The 23,523-nt window shown below is 40.8% G+C and overlaps 1 protein-coding gene across 1 annotated transcript; it reads right to left on the bottom strand.

The window, feature by feature from the left end:
* Positions 1–5,506: 5,506 nt before the first annotated feature.
* Positions 5,507–21,629, bottom strand: glcci1a (glucocorticoid induced 1a). The gene is made up of 9 exons (XM_065471266.1): positions 21,522–21,629; positions 20,081–20,181; positions 19,768–19,853; positions 17,284–17,376; positions 16,459–16,537; positions 15,300–15,452; positions 14,984–15,194; positions 8,659–8,779; positions 5,507–8,576 (listed from the first exon to the last, which is right to left on the bottom strand). The coding sequence occupies exons 2-9, from the start codon at positions 20,099–20,101 to the stop codon at positions 8,267–8,269; spliced, it is 1,074 nt and encodes a 357-aa protein (XP_065327338.1). The 5' UTR covers positions 20,102–20,181; positions 21,522–21,629; the 3' UTR covers positions 5,507–8,266.
* Between the last annotated feature and the right edge of the window lie 1,894 nt (positions 21,630–23,523).

Genomic DNA, 23,523 nt, shown 5'->3' with positions numbered 1-23,523 from the left:
AGTGTTAATAACTGAATCCACTGCTTCTTTAGTGCTGTGTGAGATTGCACTTCAGAGTCACTGTCTGGAGAGGTGTACTTGAAGAAAGTGGGGTGATGACCCTAAGATGGGCCTTATTTAAATGAAGCTGCTACACAATGTGTAGCAGTGCAGGTTTTGTAGAATACACTCTGCTCATAGAGAGTCAAACCAGTGCGATGGATATGTCTTTTACCTTAGTGTATTGTGTTCTGACAATAGTGTATAGAGCTATTAAGTTATATAGAAAGGATAGCATCATATATGTGTTTTGTACCTTATTCCACACACAGTTAGATGTTGTAAGTTAGATGTAGACAGGCAGACCCCGGCACCATGAGACACTGGAGAAGAAGAGACCCCTCTCTGGGGAGTGAGGGCGGGGCCTCCAGGATTTACTTGGAAGGTAAATCTTCATGTGACTTATAAGTGAAGAACAGCTCTCTCTCTCTCTCTCTGGAAGGTGGGTGTGGGGGGTTTCAAGGATGCGCTGAAGGTATAGGTCCCCATGTGATGTGGCGGTAATAAAAACTGATTTTAAAGACGCTTACTCTCCCATATTGGCTTCTCTTCATTGACTCTCTGTTAAAATCCTGTTAAATCTAGAATCGAATTTAAAATCTTTCTCCTCACATACATGGTCTTGAATAATTGGACCGGATCTTTTCTTAAAGACCTCATACTGTATCACCCCAATAGAGCACATTGGAATTTCAATTTTGATAAAGCTTATAGTTAGGGCTAAATCAGGTGACCCTCAATCCAACCTTAGCCATGCTGCGAATTTAGACTGTTCGGGGCTTCCCATGATGCACAGTGTTTCTCCTTCTCTCACGCCTTTTCACTCACCATGTGTTTCTACACTGCTCTGCATTTAATTATGGGTTATTATTAATCTCTGGCTCTCTTCCACATCATGTCTTTTGTCCTTTCTCCCTCTCCTCACCCCCAACTGGTCACAGCAGATGGCTACCCCTCCTTGAGCCTGGTTCTGCTGTAGGTTTCTTCCGGTTAAAATGGAGTTTTCACCAAAGTGCTTGCTCATAGGGGGTCATCTGATTGTTGGGGCTTCTCTGTATTATTGTAGGGTTTTTACCTTGCAATATTAAGCACCTTGAGGCAACTGTTGTTGTGGTTTTTCTGCTATATAAGTAACATGTAATTGAATGGAATAGTCCAGCCGAGAAGTAATAAATACACGAACTAGTTTTTCAGCATCACTGTGAGACAGGATGATTCAGATTTTAGAGATCTTGCGTAAATGACAAAAGCAGTCTGTGACCAAAGGACCCAACATGTGCACAATATTGCCGGGTTGGTGACATTTTATTTACAGTGTTTTCCTGCTCACCTCCCAACTAATACAAAGTGATATCCCCATGCAGTCTGGTGAAATGGCCTGATGAGGTCCATACCAATGCGTTCAAATAGGACTTCCATTAATGGTAACAGGTGCAAAGACTCACCAGTGAAGACTACCCAGAGTATCACACACTGATTCCCACCATTGTGGCCCTTCTCCAATTAAATGCTTCAAAGTATTTCAAAAAATGGATACAAGGGCAGCAGAAATGTCACCTGTCCAAACGCCAGAAAGACCTGGATCCACTGTTTTATTGCTGTTAATGTAGAAAGAGTCTCTGGTTTTAGATTTCTGTTACTCAAAAGAACCAAAGAGACACAGAACAATTTAATAAACCAGCTTTTAAACAGTATTCAAATGAGTGATGTTATGGTGAATGATGCAGCATCAGCCCATTAGAATGTGCTGGATCTCTGTCAGCTGGCTGAACTCTTCATCTTGTGGCAGGGAACCTTGGCTGGATAGAACTACACCACTGGAAGGCAAAACCACATGACAGCCAGCATCTGAAGCACACACGATAAGGTTTCATTACCATAAATTTATTTTGCTCTTTTGAGGCAGCTGCTAAAACAAAAGGGCACTTGATTACTTTTTCCTTGATCAGTGTAGCATTCAATGCATCTGATTTGAAAGGGGGAGGGGAACCAGGACAATGAAATCCCTCCCAGGGAGAAGGGGGTAGCTGACATGCATACAAGGCAGGGAGGTTTGGATTCCTGAGGTGGGATCAGCCTGTCTCGTCTTCACAATAGACCCGTGAGAAAAGACAGATGCACAAAAGAGCTGAACGTGGCAGTCCATCCACTTGACCAGCTGACGTCCCCAGAGATGACGAGTTGGTTGCTTAGTCCGCCGCCTTCACAAAAGCTTCCTTCAGCATTGTACTCAATATTTGACAAAGTTGACACATCTGTTTATACTAGGAGTGAGCATAAACAGAGGAACATTTTTTTTAAAGTGGCAATAAGTTTTAAGTAGTTTTTTAAACAGCTCAAACTGCAATCTTTCCGCATCAGCACAAATGTCAAAGGTTTTTTAAATTGTCTTTTCACTCACTTTGGCCATTTGTTTGTAAGCAAGGTCTGGGGTAGTTTTACATTTGTTGGTAGAATGTAAAGTACCGAAAAATCAACTGTTCCATTTGATTTTAGGGTAGAGTGTTCAGAAAAAGAAAGGAGAAATACTGACTCATTTCAAACTAACAGTGCCTGGACCAAAGCTTCTACAGGGGCTAACATTCAGTACCAACATGGAGGCAAAACCCATTCAAATATTGTAGCAGTGTTGAGCTTTATTTCTACAGAATCAAATAAAATCTGCACATGAGGAAAAATAACAAAAACAAAAGCAAAAAATAACAATTTCAATAAAATAAGTGTTTATCTCCAATTGAGATTTTGGAGGTGTAAGGAAAATGCTCGCTGTTGAAATTTTCCATACATTTTGTTTAATTTCAGGTGAAGTTAATCAATATGATAAAATAACAGATGAATGGTGAGCCATGGTTGGAGAGAAATATTTTTGTTTTATTTTCATTCAAAGGTCTGAATAAATATCTTATTTAGAAGCAGCCTCTTGGTGCAAGTGTGTAACCTTTTAACCTCTTAGCTCTGTCTTAGTGAGCAGCACTGATTGGTTGCATGAGAGAGCTCTGATTAGGGACAACTCTCTTATGCATCTAATAATTTGAAGGCTTGGTTGATCCAAATATGAATTCAGAGTGAGGGGCAAACCCAGCTGTGTGGCTATGTCTTAATAAAACCAGACATCATATCTGGGGTTCTTATTTGTTGTATTATCTCTGTGCTTTGATAAATGAGGATTAGCATTTTGCACAGAGCTGCTCCTGAATGGAGAAACAGCAGCACAGCAGGAAGCAGAAGGCCGGGAAACTGGGGATTACAAGAGGCTTTCTGCTCCCTAATTTGCTTTTAAAAGAGTCTTACCTTTGTTCTATTAGGTTCAGTTAGGATGTGCTGGAAGCTCGAGATTAGCACAGAGAATCGAGTTTGTGACAAAGCCGATTAGCTGCTGAAACAGGGCCAACGATGCTTTTGTTTAGAGAAACTGTTCCTGTCAGGCAGAGAAATATTTCCTTTTCTGAATTTAGAAGCTAATGTAAATATAAATGTTGGTGCTATGATATCCCTTAATGCACAGCAGCTAGAACAAGTTTTAGTTGTAAAGATAGGTGGAGGTTTGGAGCTCTCAAAATGAGAGATACAAACAGCTGTTTGAGCCCTTTACATGCTAAACTGTGACAAAATCTGAAATCAGCCAAATTCAACTGCAGCTGGGTGCCGGTTGTCTACTGCCATCTGCTGGAGGATATATATCACTGCTGGTCAGAGGTTACAATTTATAAAACAAATTAAACAGCTGTTATTCAAATACAGCACCGGTCCACAACAGTAGTAGTGCTTTATGTAATAGGTAAACAACTATACTATTCATTAGACAATGTTCTGTCGTGTCTTAACCTCCTTGCTGTGATATTTCTTTGTTTGAATGCTGGCTGGGGCTTTTCTGCGTGGCACTATGGGTTTCAGCACACAGTCCAATTTAACATAATTTCTAACCAAGAAATTAGGTTAGAGAGTCATTATAAATTGGCTATAAATATAAATGTGAGGGAGACAAAGTAGAATAGCAGTAGAGTAAAACATTATTGCATGGATTTTAAACTAAAGAGGTTAGATTAGTTGGTAAGAAAATCAGATTAACTAAAGACAGGATGACTGGTCTAGGGAGCACACTGCCCTCTAGTTGAGCTTCCACACATGGTGAAGAACTATAAACTTATTGGTTAGTAGATTATTTCTTCATTGTAACAATGCTTCTTGGCAAGAAATCTTATATTGTTGGAAAGCCTTTTTATTTCCCCTTAAAAGGTACAATATTTGTGGGTTGGCCAAAGGTTGAGTATTTGGGTATGAAATACTTGTCAAATCAATGCTAATGTCAATGAGCTGTGAATGGCAACCCATTCTTCAACCGGCATTTGTCGCAAATCAGCCATTGTGGTTGCTGTTGGTCATTCTGGTATGACGTATTTATGGAGTTGAGGTTAGGGATGCAGGCAAGCCCTTCCATCTTCTGCTCTTCCAAATTCTGGAGGTAGTGTCTGATAAACCCTGCTCTGTGGGGCCAAGTGTTATCATCTTGGAGGATAGGGTTCGGTTGCACACTGTGGGGATATGGGATTGCCGCTGGTTGCTGAATCTCATCTTAAATTAAATACATTTCCTGACTTCAGATGACCTAAAAGGAAAGAAAGGAAGGAGGGAAGAAAAGAAAGCGGGACAGGACTCAGCATCTTAACTTCTCTGAGCTGTCCAAAGCTCTCCCTATGTGTTCTTAATAATTTTGTTTTCTTTCTAAATGTATTTCAGATATCTGCTGTCAGGCTTAGCTCCTTGACAAACTATGACTGGAGTTTGGTCTGCTTTAAATCATTAAGCTTTACTCATCGCCCTCATTGGAGAAATGGAGCTTGGATTTGTTTTCTAGGCAGCGCTGGAGCAGCTGCTGAGGTAGTGATGCTCATTCAGGTGGGCTGTACTTGTAGGATTTTGAATGTATCTCAGGGTTGGACATGAAACTGCAGGTTACTGGACCGTCGTGGACAACTGTACACCTAAACAACTGATGTGAATACAAGGCTTTTTAAGAACTAGCCCAAGAAACACACAGGTGTATGTGTCATAGTCAAAAGTTGACTAAAAAAGGCAAAGAAAATGAGTTCATAATTAAAAACTGTAATTTAATTTCATAGTCATTTCTGCCAGTGGGGTGTTCACTAGTTGCAATTCGACTTATATAGTGCCTCACAATATTTTCTTGGAAAACAAATTATATTTAAAATGGAATGAATAAAGTATTAATGTTTAAACTATTTGTGCATATGTTTGCCACCATCTTCATCTCTCTTTTTTAATCAAAATTTCCATCATCTTTTTTTTCAGGGTGATTGCTGCAAATATCAGACTATTTAGATACACACAAACACCTAATGACCTATACAAGACTGAGAAAAAAGAAAAAAAGTTCCTTATGTTATCAAACATTTCACAGCTGTGATGAATAAAACCCTATATGACACACAAAAATGAACAGACAAAATCCAGATTTTTTTTTTCCTTTATTGCCATTGTGCATGAACTTTGACACTACTGGTTACACAAAGAGGAGCTGATGAACACTCTGACCTGCCAGTGGTGTGCTCTGGTCATTGCTGGTTTTGTATCAGTTGATGGCTTTAACAACAAACTTCTTGCTGATTCAGCCTTCATGCTCAAAACCAAAGGAATGTGAGATGAGACATTTGTGTCAAAGAACGAAAAGACAACACCTTTTCTTTTTAAATTTTTTTCCTATTATTGCACACATCTAGGTTACCAATGCCAAGTATATGTGGAACATTGGGAAAGCTAAAATTCTTGGTAAGGTGCTGAAATGTCTTTAGAAACCACGACATTGAACCTCCTTAAAAGCCTTGTATATACAAAATAACGTATATACAAAAGGAGTGTCAATACAGGGATTCAACAAATATACCAGTTATCCAAAGAAATGAGTAAGATGAAAATGCACTGGTTATTTACACTTGGCCATGTTCATGTCTGTTTGTAACATTGCACAGAAAACATGAAATGCTATGGTACTGTAGTTTGGTGGTAGCATCAGGGTGCCTACAGCATCCCATAATAATAATAATAACAGTGAAAACGTGGCCGGCCAGTGTAATGCTTTCTCTATGCATCATACAGCAGAAGGCGCTCTTGTAGCTGCAACCAAAGGTCTGAGTACAGAAACAAAGATCAAACATAATTTAGGAATCAATCACCTCTCATGCTCATATCTCATGGAATGGATTTCATTAGAACAATAAGTTTCGAAGCTTACCAGAGTGCAGAGTGGAGGGAAAGGTTGTACAAATATTCATTTTCAACTTGCACAAGAACTGTGTCATCCCAGACCAGGCGTCATGAATAGTGAAAATCAGACTTTGATCTGTCAGTCACAATTTACCTGGATTTATATATTTATTTACGCTTTTTTCTTAATTTTGGCCACCTGGGGGCAACAAAACACCTTACTTGTTAAGGGCAAAAGCTGCCTGTCACTGGCATGTTTTGTAGCTCTTGACCTACACTTGGAAAGATTGTCAGAATTAGAACAATGCAGACCCCGTGGAAACATGCTTACCTGCAGTCCATCAACACGCCAAAAGCATGCTGCTTCTGGAAAACAGTGCTATGCATAGGTCAGTTGCTGCTTGTTTGAAAGCTTGGATTGAACTATAAATGAAGATACTACAGAGCTCACTCAGAGGAAAAACTACTTTCCAGGTTTTGGGAGTCACTGTAGCGATCCAAAAGAATGCTGCTGTCACTTCTACAGAGCGATAAAAACAGTAAGGTCACATAGCTCATGCCTGAAAAGGGCTGACGTCTTTTGGAAGTGAAGCAATCAGCAACCCATAATCATTAAGAGATATAGCTCCATACATTTAACACTGCCTCCATGTGGCGGCTGACAACTGGAACATCTCCAGAGCTCTGAATTCCCTATTTAGACATTCAGTAGATGTGGTCCACTATTTAAAGTTCTCTCTGTCTTGATCTGACAAACACAAGTCCAATAATCATTCTCTCCTGGTTTTATCCAGCTTTTTATCATCTCTGTGTCCTATGGAGTAGTGAGGTCTGTCACTTAACAGCAAGCTTGCTGTGTCAAACCTCCAGGCATGACTGAATATATTCTAAAATGTGGAAAACTAAACTTTAAAAAAAAGTTGTGGTAATGCATCTGGGTTATAAATAAAAACAAGTTTATGCTGCTCACAATATTTTGAGTGGAAACCGCAATTACCCTTTCAGCAGCGGTCCATCTGCCAATCCAGTGCCAGTTTTATTTCCTCAAAGACAGGTTGCATTTGAACATTTTCCTCATACTTTCATGTAGTGTTACTGCATTCTCATTGCTTTTGCTCCACCATCAGCCAATCACATTATCATTAAGCTTAAATAACAGGCAAGCTCAACCCCACCAGTACATCCACAACAACACATAGCAGAGGTCACAACAGCCTTCACTATTTGCAGCCATGAGCTCAGGTCTAGTCACTGAACAGAAAAGAGTGATTCGTATATGAATGAAAATGTGAGGGAATAAATGTCAGGGAATCTGTTCTGCTTTTTATGGACATACATTCCAAATTACCTGAGTATAGACTCCGATTGTGAAATACCTGAAGCAAGATCTGACACCGTGTAACCATTTGAGGCCATTTTCTCCTTTTCCTTTTCTTCCAACGTTTTCCTTGTTGCATTTAAGACAAAGCTCAACAACATGACCTGGACAGTGTAAACATAATCCTGTTCTTGTTGTCTTTCCTGTTCCATTTATAACACAGCCATAGAGTTTTAAACAAAGACTTTTCTTTCTTTTTATAGAGCTATATATGGATATACATGTTTAAAGAGCTTATTCATACTGTGAATGTTGAAACAGAACACAACACATCATTTCATCAGAAATACACTACCAGCTTAAAATGCATGCCCCTCCCCGATCCATAGTGTTCCACTCCTCACTACGCCTGCATATGAACCCTTGAACTGTCAGGTCTCTTCCTGCCAACAGCAGCTCACTTATTATGCAGGACAGGAGGTTGAGGCAGCAAATCATATTGGTTGTGGTGGATATTCTGGACACTGTTGCTACGCCATGCAAAGATAGAAGGGCAACGGAGACAGTGGGCACAGAGAGACAGAGACCCCCTGGTGGAGCAGAAGGTGGTGTTGGTGAGAAAGTCAGTGGTGGTGCTCGATGGTTGCAAGTGTACATCCCAGAGACAGAGGCCAGCTCTGCTCAGGTCTAGCTGATGGCCGGGCTGTCTGTCTGGGACTCTGATGTCTCTGAGGGTGAAGCAGGCTCCTCTGGGGGGTCATCTGTGCTGGTGCTCGTGGACACCTGAGTAGGGACACCATAGAATGACGTGGTTCCGTGTGGGTCAGAGCCAGAACCTGCTTCCCTGCTGTCCTCGTCTTCCTCGGGCTCTGACGCAAGGGTGAGTTGTAAAGAGCCAGGGAGTTTGACGGGACAGAAAGCTGAACCCGTTGGGATGAAATTCACTTTGTTTTTGTCAGGGCAGGAGAAGAGGGGTGCCGATGTGGACTGCCTGGAGCTGCACAAAAACATGTTCAGCGGAATTAAAGGGGGCAGCAGAGTACTGAGGAAATTCAGTATAAGTATCAAAGCATCTATACCTCATTTCCTCAAAAGCTTTAATCTTCTCACAGCCCTCTGGTGGTTCCCGCTTGAACATATAGCTGTTGTTGGGTTTGGGTGAGGAGGCAAACTTTGGCAGCGGTGAGCTGCTTCCATTGTCTGAAAACAGAAATATGATGCTTTTATCTTTTTTGGGATTGATTAGTAAAGACTATTCTCTGCAGTCATCTGCTCAAATGACACAGATCCACTGTGAATGCATATTTTATATAATAACTGATTAAAATTTCGATTTCTACCAAAACTCCTGAGATATTATGACATTGGTGAGCAACTTCAAGTGTCTCCTCTTAGCTTTTCAGGAGAACACAGATACTTACAGAATACAGTTCAAAGACATGTTAGGCTAATGGGTGATTCTAAATTCTCCATGGATGGTACATAAAGTGCTGAAAGTGTATAAATTAAAACACTCTACACTGAATATAAAATTGCTTAAATATGTCTGAAACTCTTTGAGGGGTCAGTAAGAAAATAAAAGCACTGCATAAATATAGGTCCATTTCCAGCACATATTTGCCCTTTTTGTGCCATGTCAATTTTGTACTGGTTTCTTTCAAAAATATTAAGATGAAAACCAGATATTTCATAAAATCAACATTTCTTAAACGGGCACAAAGGACAAGATATATACATTACAAACAAATATAAAACATCAGTATTAGACCACATTCTGAAACATGCACAAATAGGAAGCAAAAAGCACATTGAGAAGTACCCTCTGAGGATCTACTAGATGATGTGAATACAGCACTACGTACAATACCTGCTGCAACCATTTCCGAGAATAACCAGCTGATCTACACTAGGGCAGCAGTGATCAGTTAGATGCATGGCTACAAGATGAACAGCCACAAGCAGCAGTACCCTCCATGGGGAAGGAGACTAGAGGCCAAGATCAAGGTAGCATGGAAGGAGGTTAGCCAAGTATCGGAGCTGCAGAAAGGGCCAATGAAGAAGGTGCCTAAGAAGTACAGCAAGCTGTCCATACGTTGGCCTTGGAAACTGCCAAGCAAAAACTCACAGCCTTGGCCAGCTGCTTGAGGAAATACACTAGAGAGATAGAAGGCAGGAGAATAAACCAGCTGTTCTTCACAGAACCAGCCAAGGTGTACTCTCAGTGTCAAGGGAACGATATAACAATATGGAGACGGCGCAATTCTGGAAGAGCATATGGGAGAAGGACGCAACCCATAACAGCAATGCTCGGTGGCTAGTGGATCTAAGAGCAGACCACCGCAACCTTCCTGAACAGGGTCCAGTAACCACCACAGTGACACACATCCAAGAAAGGGTCTCTAGTAGGAAGAGTTGGACAGCATCCGACATGGTTCACGCCTACTGGCTGAAGGAGCTGACTGCACTCCCTGAGCATTCTAACAGTACAAATGAACCAGCTGCTAGTCCATGAGAGACATCCCGAATGGCTAACCAAAGGCCGGACAGTCCTGATCCCGAAGGATCCCCAGAAGGGACTGGTCCCATCCAACTACCAGCCAATAACCTGCCTCAGCACCACATGGAAGCTCCTGTAAGGCATCATAGCAGCTAAGATGAACAGGCACATGGCTCAGTACATGAGTGGGGCACAGAAAGGAATCGGTAAGAGTACCAGAGGAACGAAACACCAGCTACTGGAAGACAGAGCAGTCACCTGAGACTGTAAGACCAAACTGACAAATCTGTGCACTGCCTGGATTGATTACAAGAAGGACTATGACTTGATGCCTCACACCTGGATCCTGGAATGCCGAGAATTTTATAAGATCAACAGGACCCTAAGAGCCTTCATTGGGAACTGAATGGGGATGTGGAGTACAACACTAGAGGCCAAGAGGTCAAGCCTATAGCACAAGTCTCCATCAAGTGCAGGAACCTACCAAGGAGATGCTCTATCCCCACTGCTCTTCTGCATAGGCCTGAACCCCCTCCGTTAAATTACTGACAAGACTGGCTATGGATACCGACTATGGAACGGAGCAATAGTCAGCCACCTCCTCTACATTGGTATGACATCAAGCTACAGTGGCTTGTGAAAGTATTCGGCCCCCTTGAACTTTTCCACATTTTGTCACATTACAGCCACAAACATGAATCAATTTTATTGGAAAATTGAAAGACCTGAAAGACCAATACAAAGTGGTGTACACGTGAGAAGTGGAATGAAAATCATACATGATTCCAAACATTTTTTACAAATAAATAACTGAAAAGTGGGGTGTGCGTAATTATTCAATAATTTGTAGAAGCACCTTTTGCTGCAATTACAGCTGCCAGTCTTTTAGGGTATGTCTCTACCAGCTTTGCACATCTACAGACTGAAATCCTTGCCCATTCTTCTTTGCAAAACAGCTCCAGCTCAGTCAGATTAGATGGACAGCATTTGTGAACAGCAGTTTTCAGATCTTGCCACAGATTCTCGATTGGATTTAGATCTGGACTTTGACTGGGCCATTCTAACACATGGATATGTTTTGTTTTAAACCATTCCATTGTTGCCCTGGCTTTATGTTTAGGGTCGTTGTCCTGCTGGAAGGTGAACCTCCGCCCCAGTCTCAAGTCTTTTGCAGACTCCAAGAGGTTTTCTTCCAAGATTGCCCTGTATTTGGCTCCATCCATCTTCCCATCAACTCTGACCAGCTTCCCTGTCCCTGCTGAAGAGAAGCACCCCCAGAGCATGATGCTGCCACCACCATATTTGACAGTGGGGATGGTGTGTTCAGAGTGATGTGCAGTGTTAGTTTTCCACCACACATAGCGTTTTGCATTTTGGCCAAAAAGTTCCATTTTGGTCTCATCTGACCGGAGCACCTTCTTCCACATGTTTGCTGTGTCCCCCACATGGCTTGTGGCAAACTGCAAACGGGACTTCTTATGGTTTTCTGTTAACAATGGCTTTCTTCTTGCCACTCTTCCATAAATGTTATGTGCAACACATAACGTGACGTCAAAATCCATCAGCACTGTTAGACGTCTTTAATGGTCAAGACACATGTGAAGCAGAGAGTAGTAGCTCCTTTATGTAGATCACATGTGTCAAACTCAAGGCCCGCGGGCCACATATGGCCCGGCGGACATTTATATCTGGCCCACGAGATCATTTTATATAGATTTATTATTATTGTTATGCATGGCCCGGCGATATGAGGCGCTAATAACACACAAACTACAGATCCCATAATGCAGCGCTGCAGCCTCCTTGCCGAATGCTAGGCTAGCTGAGAACATTCCCGCGTCAATCAAGTCAAACTTCTGTTATTGCGAAGCTAGCCCCTCACAATGGCGAAGAGAAAAGTTGATTCTGAAAACAGAGCCTTTCAGCACCGGTGGGAGACTGAATATATGTTTACAAACATTGCCGGTAAACCCGTGCGTCTTACTAGTGGAGCTAACGTGGCTGTAATTAAGGTATTTAATTTAAGACGGTAGTACGGGACAAAACATCAGGATAAGCTGAAAAACCTAAATGCAGAGCAGAAACGACAGAAAGTAGAAGAGCTAAAGAAGAATCTGACATTTCAGCAGATGTTTTTCACCAGAGCAAAATCACAAAGTGAAGCTGTTGTGAAAGCAAGTTTTACTGTAGCAGAGGAGATAGCCAAGTCAGCCTGGCCATTTACCGAGGGAGAGTTTCTGAAGAGCTGCATGATGAAGGTGTGCGACGTCTTGTGTCCAGACAAAACGCAGATTTTGGCAAATGTGAGCACTATGTCAAAGTGTAACCGACATGAAACTGCCCTGGGACAAACTTGTTGGACTTACAACAGATGGAGCGCTGGTGTTGTGCGGTGAAAAAAAGTGGACTAGTCGGCAGGATGCGAGTAAAGATGCAGGAGAACTGTACCGGTGAGTTAACAGCATATCACTCACTGCATCATACACCAGGAAATGCTGTGTGGTAAAGTCCTAAAAATGGAGCATGTAATGAGCACCGTGACGCAAACCGTAAATTTGATCCGAACTAAAGGTTTAAATCACCGTCAATTTCGGTCTTTTATGTGGGAAATAGATTCAGAGTTTGTCGACATTCCTCATCATACAGAGGTCCGTTGGCTGAGTTGGGATAAAAATTCTCAATAGAGTTTTTGAGCTCAGCAAGGAAATCTGTCAGTTCATGGACATGGCATGTATGATGCGGTGAAGGCATTTCAAGTGAAGTTATCACTAATGCACCAGTGCAACGTGCCTCACTTTCCCTGTTGCCAAGTAATGTTGAACCAAGTCAGCGCACTTTGCTGATAAACTGAGCGCACTGAGTTCGCTCGGCGCTTTGGTGACTTTGAAGCACAAAATGAGAATTTCGAGCTGCTTCACAACCCATTTACAGTTGACGTGGAAACTGCACCTGCACAGATTCAGATGGAGCTGCATTCTAATGGGACACTCAAGGGAAAGTACGACACTGAATGGCCCGCAGAGTTTATTAGTTCCATTCCTGAAAGCAATGCCCAGCTCCGTCTACATGCGGCTCCAACCTTGTTGATGCTTTCATTTATTTTTTCTGGGGTTTTTGGCAGCATGTTCATATTTCTAACTTGCATAATTTTGACAGGATATATTTTTATGGAGAGCAAAATATTTAAAGTTAAAGTTTATTTTTTTAAGTTTATTTATTCTGGAATTATATTCCTGTCTGTTTTTATTCATATTTATGTTTAAAAAACATTGTTTTAGTGTGTTCAATAAATGTTTATCTTGTTTGGCCCACGACCTAAAGTGTGCCTTGAGGTTTGGCCCCCTGTGCAATTGAGTTTGTCACCCATGACGTAGATTATGTTGAGCAAACCTCCAACATGATTCACATGGTAAATAATGATCCGTGGAGCATCAGTCAATGGTCTTTAAGGTTCTCGGCCATCACCTGCTTGTTATTGAAAAAACCTTTTTCAACAGAGGCTTGACCACTGAACAGACCAAGGCGAGTTTTACTGGTGGTGGGGAAAGTCTGGTTTGTTGGATAAATGTTCACGGTAAAATTAATCCAACCTTCCACTTTGTGGGCTGAAGTTCCTGAAGGAATCTGGCCACTTTTATGACCACAACATGATTTTTGCGTCAAACTTTCTCAGAATTTCATCAAAGCATTTTTGTTTGATGTGGCAAACTTCCACAAGGAGAATAGTGGCAAGTTGTCAGGCACTTAACACTTTGTTCTTGAGGAGCACCCTTGGATCCAAAACTGGCAGGCTTCTCACAAGAGGATATTTAAGTGTTGCCTTTTCAAAGAGCTTGGTGACCATCGTCAACAACAACAGCTTGCAGCTGTGCCTGAACACTAGCCTCAGCATCTATATTCTTTCCTCTAGTGCTCAATCTGTGACAAATCTAACTCTCAGTTTGGTGACATTTATGTGGTTGACTGGACCAGCATATTCAATTTAAATAAACTTTATAGGGTGTTGAGAGAGGTGAGGTAGAGAAAGACTGAAATTCCCCGTCATCACATCTGAGGGGGTAAAAGCTCTTAACGTCCAGCCCTATGTGTTAAAAATGCTCTGTGTTTTTCACAGATAAGAGCAGGTTCACCCTGAGCACATGTAACAGACATGCAAAGGTCTGGAGAAGCCACGGAGAACAGAATGTTGCCCGTAACAAAGCTCTGTGTGACTGGTATGTCGGTGGGTCAGTGATGGTATGGGGCAGCATATGGATGGAGGGATGGATAAACCTTTACAGGCTTGGCAACAGCACTTTGACTGCTATTATATTGGGATGACATCTCTGGACCCATTGTCAGACCCTACATGCTAGTGCAGTTGGTTCTGGTGCACGACAATGTCCGGGCTCATGTGGTCAGAATATGCAGGTAGTTCCTGGAGGATGAAAGACTGGCTTCCATGCTCCGCTAACCTAAATGAAGAAGAAGACCACTGGCACATTATGTTTTGGTCTATCTGACGCCATCGAATTGCAGAACATCTCAGTCCAGAAACCCGGTGACGCCCTGGGTCATATCTGGGAGGAGATCCCCCCCCAGGACACCATTTGTTGACTCATTAGGAGTATGCCCCCATGCATACAAGCACATGAAGGCCATACAAACTGCTGACAACAATTTGAGTTTCTGCAATGAAATTTCACCAAATTTTGAATTCACACCTCTATAGGTTTAAGTTTCCATTATCATCAAAAGATGTTACATAGCCAATATAGGCTATGGTCTACATTTGATTTACTCCATTCCTTTGCAATACTGCAGAGTTTTAGTGATCTCCTCCAGGATCTGGTCAGGATAGAAACAAATCCATTGACCCCAGCAGCTACTTTTTGTGGACACTTCAGTAGGACCTTAGCGTTGCTTACCTTTATCTCGGTCATATAGTAGATCATCTGTGGAGTAAGGACTGCCATCATGTGATCCCAGTGGGCAGGCTGGCGAGGGGGATGGTGACAGGCTAGAGCAGCTGCTGGACCGGCCAGGAGCTGAGGGGGTCTGGGTGTCCACACTGCGGGTGCTGCTGCTGCGCTGCTGTGGAGGGAAAGGTGCTCGTCGCCCATCAGGAACCTCCAGGGACTGCAGAGAAAACAATATAAGATTCAAAGCTCAGTCAAGAGATGGCAGTGACACAAGTCACAGGTTTACTAAAATACCATGCTGAAAATGGAAACTGAGCCCCACCTTAAGTTCCTCCTTATCTCCATTGTCTTTAATGAAGACCTTCTCCAGCTCATGGTTGATGCCTTCCATGCTGCTGGGCACCCTGGAGATCGAGGGCTTTGGCACAGTGATGTTGGACAGTGGCATCTGGGCAGACTTCGACATGGAAAACTGCTGCAGCGAGCACACAAACACACACACGAACCTTCTTGAGGCACACACACTACTCCAGCTTCACTATAGCCACTTCTCAGCTCCGTAATGTCCCTTTTCCACTAGTACCTACTTGGCTTGACTTAATTCAATTTTAGGGTTTTGTATTAGGTGGGATTACCTGGTACCAGGTACTGTCTGAATAACGGTTCGGCCAGGGTTCCAAGCAAGCAACCCATTTATGAAACCCGGCAACAGGGGAAATGGCTGTACAAAACCCAACACCACAGTCCCTCTATATCAGGGGTTCTTAACCTTTGTTACCTCGGGGCCCAACTTTTCCACTACAAAGTGGCTCGGAGCCCACTCAGATATTAACACTGTATTGAATAAACTGATGTTGCTCATCAATTTATTCAGTACAGGTGATTTATATTTAATAACTAAATCAAATGTACTTCATTTTAACAGCTAAAACCTTGTCAAATAAGCATGATGATGCAATGTAAGAATCACAAAGACATTTATTTATTATGTGCAAGTGAACCTGCACATAAAACAAAATGCCAAACAGGTTAACAATACATGGAACAAATCAAACTTCAAGTAGAAACTGAAAGATTCAAGTCAGGCTTAATAACACAAAAATAATGAATAATTCAATTTTAGTCCAGCAAAAGAGACCAGAAAAAAAATGGGAAAATAGAAATTGGATAAATAATGTGTTGATAAAATAAATACATTCAAAATAATTTTCTAATTAAATGAATAAGTAAACAGTTTTAAAACTTAAATAAAGTGCAAATGAAAATATAGCCTTATAACCTATGAGTGAATCTGAAAGTTTCTTCAGCAGTAAACCTTTTTTCATTGGCAGAACCAGAAGTTACTCTTTATATTTGAGACAAATGAACAACAACAAACAGTCACAACAGCCCATTTTTATGTTCACCTCTTAATGAGACACTTGAGCCTGCCTCTGAGACCTAATCAGATCCAGTCTGGGTGAAATGGGGGAAAGGCTCACTCTCAGAGTAGCTTCCAGTGTTGCTCTGAGTTCGTTTTGGGCTTTGGTCTTGGTTGTGGCCAAGCTGTGGGAAGCTGTACTGTAATTGAGGTCTATATGACAAACACCCAGAGACTGAGCAGTAGGTATAGCATTGACTTGACATTGTCCATTGTTGTGTTGCATATAACAAAAGACACAAATGATACAAATAATGTCACTGGACTTTTGGCCACATTGCTAGAATAACCCCAAGCACACTGAGGTAATGGAAAACGGCTGAAACAGAGTGAAGTCGAGTCGAGCCGAGCAGGGCTTTCGTACCGTTTCCAACAATACCTACTCAATTTGGCTCAACGTGGCTCGACTCATTTTCTATTACAATCAAGTGCCACCTAATGTGCGTGGGGTCATTATAGCAACGTGGCCAAATGTCCTGTTACATCATTTGTATGTGACACAGATGACAAAACAAAGGAGGATGTCGAGGCAATGACATTGCTGTTGCTTGGTCTGTGGTTTTTTGTCAGCCTCAGGGACCACAGTGTTGTTTTTTGTGCAGCCATTTGTTTTGTTGTCCGGCGGTTTTGATTTTCGTGAAGGTGAGTGATGCCACTGACTAGCCAATCGGTGGCATGCAGTCTGACAAGGTCACATTTGCGGATATGTTTCACTTGTCTTTATGTACATTTTAACCGGATTTATTTCCTAACTTCTTTATTTTTTACATTCATTTAATGTATGGTCATTACAGGACACTTGGCTCATAAAATCAAAGTCTGCTTGAGAAGGTTATCAGAGATACCTGAGAGTGGATGACTGAGGTGAAGATGTGGCTGATGGTACTAGTCAGGGCAGAGTGCTGATGCTGTAATGTACTTGGAAGAGTCAGCCTTTACTGAGGTGTTCTTCTTTGCTGTGCTGGAGCTTTGCACTCTGCTGGAATTACAAAGGAAAACACAGAAGCTGTGAGAGCAGACACCATGAAATGGTGACATACAACAGTCGCAAATTTGAACACGATGTGACCTTGCACAGTAGTTACAGACTGAAACCACACAGCCAGACAAATCTCTTTACATTCACCTCAGTCAGCCACTCATCACTTCCCTTTCTGTAGTGAGCAAAGCTCCAAAATGAAGTAATATGCCAGCACTAGTCCACCAAGTAGAGCAGGGCGATATGGCCAAAAATATTTATCATGATATATATTTGAAAATTTGCGATAACGATATAACTGACGATATAATTGATGCGAGACAAAATACAACTCCACAACTTTACTAGCGCAAAATAAAACCCCATCCATTTATTTTCACTTAAACAAGCAGCTGTTTATTATGTACATTAAACCTATATAAAAATTTAACAGTGCAAATGCAAATTCCTAGCTGAAAGTTTAACCAAAAGGCATTTCCAGTAGAAATGGGCTGACATATCCTGAGCATAACCATGTATAATATCCACTGAAGCTAAAAAGAGGTGCTTTGCAACATGAAACTGCAGTGTGCCAAATAAAAAAGTCAAATACGTATTTTTCGGACCATAAAGTGCACGGGGTTATAAGACACATTAAGCGAAATAAAGCAGTCAGATAAATCAAACTTTATTCAACTCATTCTTCTTGCTTCCTCCACTTCTGTACCATTGATTCATTAATGCTGTATTCTATCACAGCTGCTCTATTCCCATGTTGTTGCAGTATATTAATGACTAACCTTCTATTGTGGATGGATTATCTCAGTTGTTCTCCTGACTGAAGTTTGGTCCGTTTACAGCATCCTGCCATGCGATTGCATTTGTCTCTAACCATCAGGAACCTTCACGTTAATATTTATCGAGTGGAAAAGTGTTAGCATTCATCCTCCAGCTTTAAACTGTTTATAACTGTTTATGTTATACTAACATAGCTGTGTCACTAGCGATCACGTAGCACATCATTACATACCAGCTAGCCCAACTTCAGTAACCTTACAAACGTCACTGCTGTTTAGTTTCCTGTCTTCATTTATGTTGGAAGTGATAGCAGAGCTGTACGTTTGAATTTTTTCAGAAATCTCTCAGTCAGAACATGGTATATCTGCTTAGGTAACTAGCAAAACTAGCGAGCTAACTTTCGCTAACTTCCTGCTAACTTCTAACTCCGTTAAAATGTAAATCTTCATGGATGCCTGGATGTCAAACTTCATAGTTACACCTGGTAAAGCAGCAACGCTGATCATTTTATTAAAGATGAAAGAATTTAGACAGTTTTTAACTCTCAGTGATGCTGCAGTGATCGTTTGACTTTGGGACCTGAAGCAGACGGAGTTTAGGACCCAGATTACTCCCAGATTTACGAGCACCTTAGTCCGACAAATACAGCAATAATGACGGCCGCTTGCATGTTCTACAAAAAAAAAAAAAGTGCTTTGGTGGGTATCTGACGGATAAACACCAAACCAGTTCCACATCACTGAAGTTGCAGCATTTTTACAAACTAATTCTGGTTCATCCGTTTCACTCAACGATCCGCTTTCTCCCTTCTCATTCTCCGTCGCTGCCATGCTTTTTCGGCATGTGCGTATGAAAACAAAGGCACTGCGCATGCGCGTTTTACCCATATTCTATCGCGAAATTCCATTTTCTTATCGTTGCCTAACATTGTACCGGTATTACCGTGAACGGTATAATATGGCCCAGCCCTACCACCAAGTCATGTAATTCAGTATCAGATGGATTAGTAGTCTAACATGTGATAATTTTATCAGAAATCAGCTTCTATAGAAAGCTAAACTCAGTCACCACAGAGAAAATCTGAAAATGTGATGGGGGCTTAAATGTTTGAGTTTTAAATGCATTTTAGTTATTTTTTTAACAGTTTCAACAGACTTACCCCACAGTCAGTCATACTAAAGTAATTAACTCAGAGATTAAACAATTAAATGACAGGAAAGTTTCTGTTTTTCAATTACAATAGACTTTTTTTTTTCAATGAGCAACTCGAAATTTTTCTGAAATGTTGCACATTTATTCCTTACAATTTAAACTCAAAAAGAGTTGTGCTGACAGATTTTTTTGACAGAAAGGGCAGTTACACTGGTTCAACCAACTTAAGATTAAAGTGGGTTATATGTAGCCCACAATGTAAAACGAGTTTGATGTTCCTGGTTTAGAGACTATATGACAGTGAGTCTTCTCTCATGAATAGCTTTTTAAAAAGGGCAATAAGGCTTGTAGACATTTGTGATTTGCTCAATTTCTCAATTTCAGCTTCATATTAAAGCTTATAGCTGATAGTTCTGCCTATCAAAGTAAGGACCGTTTCCTTTCAAGCGTTTAGTATCATACCTCTTTGAACTCGTCAGCACTGCCTCAGGATGCAGAGCAAATTGAATGGTCTTCTTTCGCGTTTCGTCACTCCAACATCCAGGTGTCTGAACGCACCAACACAGCAGCAGATTAATAGCTGTTAACTTAAAACTGTTTTCCCTACAACACCTCAATGAGTGTGTGTTATGAAATTGTTCTGACTAGCAATAACTCTCAACATCTTAGTCAAGACGTGCAATAAATAAGTAAACCTGCCTTTTCCTAAACTATAATGAATTGATCTCTTCTGGGGATAACAGATTCATAGAACATATGAAGTGTGTGGGCTCACCTGTGTGGATTTATCTTTCATATAAGATGAGTAGTGCACATGTGGATCTCAAGGTCACCGTCCAGTTATAGTGTCCAGAGAGTAAGTCCACAGAATAAAACCTAAGCTCAAAATAAAAAAGTAAAACTCATTAAAATCTCTGTAAAACATTAAAATGATATTACAGATGATTATTTGCTATCCATATTTGTTCCACTGTGCAACATGTGTTGCATTATAGTATGAAGACTTCTTGTATCTGTGCTTGCAGAGGAATTATCCATGATGCCAGAGGTAATTACATGGTCACAGCTGCTCCAAGACAAACAAATCAAATCAAACTAAAAAAATTTTTAAAATACATTTCAATACAGGAAACAAATCACCAGGCCTTTATCAATGTGCTCCAACCCATTTAGACTAAAGTTAGTCAGCCTTCAATTTTTTCTCTGAATTAAACACAGAGAAGTGTTAAAGAAACAACAAAGTTTCTTAGTAAGAAACAAAGTATCAGTGTCATCTGATGAATGCAAGCCAAACAAGCCAGGCGCATCACAAGCATTGACTTTGCCACAGTTTTTTTCTTTTTTAACTCCTGTTGCGTGGGTGCTTGTGAATGTGTGTCCATCTATGTCCACATCTCTGGGATTTCAAGAAAAACACGATGTGAAAAGAACCATAACAACACAGTAATTACAGCTTTTACCATCACTGTCATAAGGTTTATGACATTTTACTTACAAGTGAAAACCCTGAAAACTGAGGTGCTTGTCACAGGAACAGCTGTAGTTGAGGATGTGAGTGATTCGCCAACTAAGAGAGTAAACTAACCATTGTTATTAAATTACATGCCATTTTTTTCATTTTTTGGTTACACAACCACCCATCACTACTCATGACAGCCTATGCTGCTGCAAATGTATAAACATACTGGGAAAACTATTAAGGTACTTGACGTTTTTTTGTTGCAACTGTGTGGTACCTAAATGAGCTGTGGGCCACTGCTGACACTGTCATCCCATGTGAGGGCCACTTTAGCGTTCAAGTAGTAAAAAAAACAAAACAAAACAAACAAAAAAAAAAAACACGAAAACACCCACAAATATTTCTGAAAATGTAATGTTTTGTTTGTTTTTTTAAATTTCAAATATTGTATAACAAGACAAAACAGCAAACGTGAACGCAAATGTTTTTCTCACTCTTAACTAACTGAAGCCTTTCATTAAACTACCAAATAAACACATTGGTCCACTCTTTCTGACACGTGGCAGCACTTCTGCTATAACTGTGTTTGTATTTAACAAAATAAAAATGCAGACATAAGTGTATGCATTAGTTTTTGACTCTCTCACTGAAGTTTGAGACCCCTGGTCTAGAGCGACTCATTTTCAGTTATACTTTCTTCCAGTAGCAGAGCACTTTATTTTCAGTTGCTTATGTGAGCAAAGACACTGTAACTTACTGTTAAGTTGCAGGGGAAGTTGCAGAGTTTAATCATCCATCCATTCTCTTCCGTTTATCCTTATCAGGGTCACGGGGAGCTGGAGCCTATCCCAGCCACAGGTCGCCAGCCTGATGCAGGGCTAACACAGAGAGAAAGACAACCATTCATGCTCACATTCACACCCATGTTCAATTTATATTCACCAAATAACCTAACCCATCTAACGCCACGTCTTTGGGAAGAAACCAGAGTACCCGGAGAGAAGCCACACCAACACAGAGAGAACATACAGTCTCCACACGGCCAGGTGGTAGAGTTGAACTCAGGACCTTCTTGCTGTAAAGCAACAGTGCTAATCACTGTGCCACTGTGAGTTTCTTTTATTTCCACTGAACAAAAGCTGATTTTTACTTGTATATGTTTTCATAGCTCTTAGAAATAAAAACAGAACTGGCAAAAAATAAAAAATAAAATTAAAAAAAATTGCAATTGGTACATCTCCCGCTATTGTGAATGCCAACTTTAAGTCATTAAATGTATGTTGAATGTTAAAGCATTATTTATGACATTACAAATATTTGTAATACATACAAGAATATTTAATATCTCCCATGCAGCTTGTATTATTGTTAAATATGAAGGTAGGATTTTAATGAGAAATCCAACCCAATAATCTTTGTCTTTGGCTCCTCCTGCTGGAGCACTGAACCAATGTCATTAACCTGGAGAAAGTAAGCAAAAAACAAAAACCTTATGAAGTAAGAAAACTTAACTTCATCTTTATTACCACAACAAATACATATATTTGCTCAGACAGTCATAAACTTCTACTATGTGTCACTGCAACAACTTGAGCAGCTCATGTTTCCTGGTTTAGCTGTTGGGCCGGCTGTTTGTTGTTTGGGGTCAGGAAAACTGTCACTTTAATGTTGCGGATTCTTCTGTAGACTTTTTAGGTTTTTATTCAGCATCCTTTGAGTACCAAGTCTCTTTGTTATCACGTCTGACTATTGAAGTTTCTCAGGTGACATCATTCACACATTGCTCAAGAGTTGTCTGCCATAGTAGATATGAAAAATGTGTAATTCTCAATTCGTTAGGTAAAATTAGCTGCATAGATGCTGTCACATCAAAAACCTCATGATTGCCTTAGTCAGTAAGATTGCAGTTGCCTGTAGCCTACGTGGAAGACACCGACTTGTCTACAAAAACTTGCGAAGTAGGGCTGGGCCATATCATACCGTTCACGGTAATACCAGTATAATGTTGGGCAACGATAAGAAAATGAAACTTCGCGATAGAATATGGGTAAAACGCGCATGCGCAGTGCCTTTGTTTTCATACGCACATGGCTGAAAAAGCATGGCGGCGACGGAGAAAGAGAAGGGTGAAAGCAGATTGTTAAATGAAACGGATGAACCAGAATTGGTTTGTAAAAATGCTTCAACTTCAGTGGTGTGGAACTGGTTTAGCTTTCGTCAGTCAGATACACAACAAAGCACTATTTTTGGTAGAGCATGCTAGCGGGCTTTCGTTATTACCGTGTTTTTTGGAAAATACGGCACACTTAAAATCAATCCTTTGATTTTTCTGAAAATCAACAGTGCCCCTTATAATCCTGTGTGCCTTATGTATGAATTCTGGTTGTGTTTACTGACCTTGAAATGATTTTATGTGCTACACGGCGCTCGAAAATCTGTCAAATGTTTTAGTACGACTTTGCTAAACTACGAACCCGCACCGCTTGATGGATTGTCGGAGCCATTACGGCTATCGTAGGCAGGAGCCTTGCAGAGTGATACGTACTGTGCTACAACATAATATTACCGTATTGTGTGTGTATAACCTCTTTTTAAGTTTTGTGGATATTATACATGGTTATGCTTAGGATATGTCTGCCAATTTCCACTGGAAATGCCTTTTGGTTAAACTGGCAGCAAGGAATTTGCATTTGCACTGTTAAATTTTTATATAACTTTAATGCACATAAAAACAGCTGCTTGTTTAAGTGAAAATACAT

Source organism: Pelmatolapia mariae, linkage group LG22 (assembly GCF_036321145.2).
Source record: "Pelmatolapia mariae isolate MD_Pm_ZW linkage group LG22, Pm_UMD_F_2, whole genome shotgun sequence".
Classification (NCBI taxonomy): domain Eukaryota; kingdom Metazoa; phylum Chordata; class Actinopteri; order Cichliformes; family Cichlidae; genus Pelmatolapia; species Pelmatolapia mariae.
This window is presented reverse-complemented; position numbering and strand designations above follow the sequence as displayed.

Excerpts from the sequence above, each read along its gene's own strand:
- glcci1a (XM_065471266.1), bottom strand. The coding sequence starts at position 20,101 with ATGAAAGATAAATCCACACAG. Across the intron at positions 17,377-19,767 it reads GTGCTGACGAGTTCAAAGAG|CAGAGTGCAAAGCTCCAGCA; the intron begins GTATGATACTAA and ends TTGTAATTCCAG. Across the intron at positions 8,780-14,983 it reads ACTATATGACCGAGATAAAG|ACAATGGAAGCAGCTCACCG; the intron begins GTAAGCAACGCT and ends TTCTGTTTTCAG.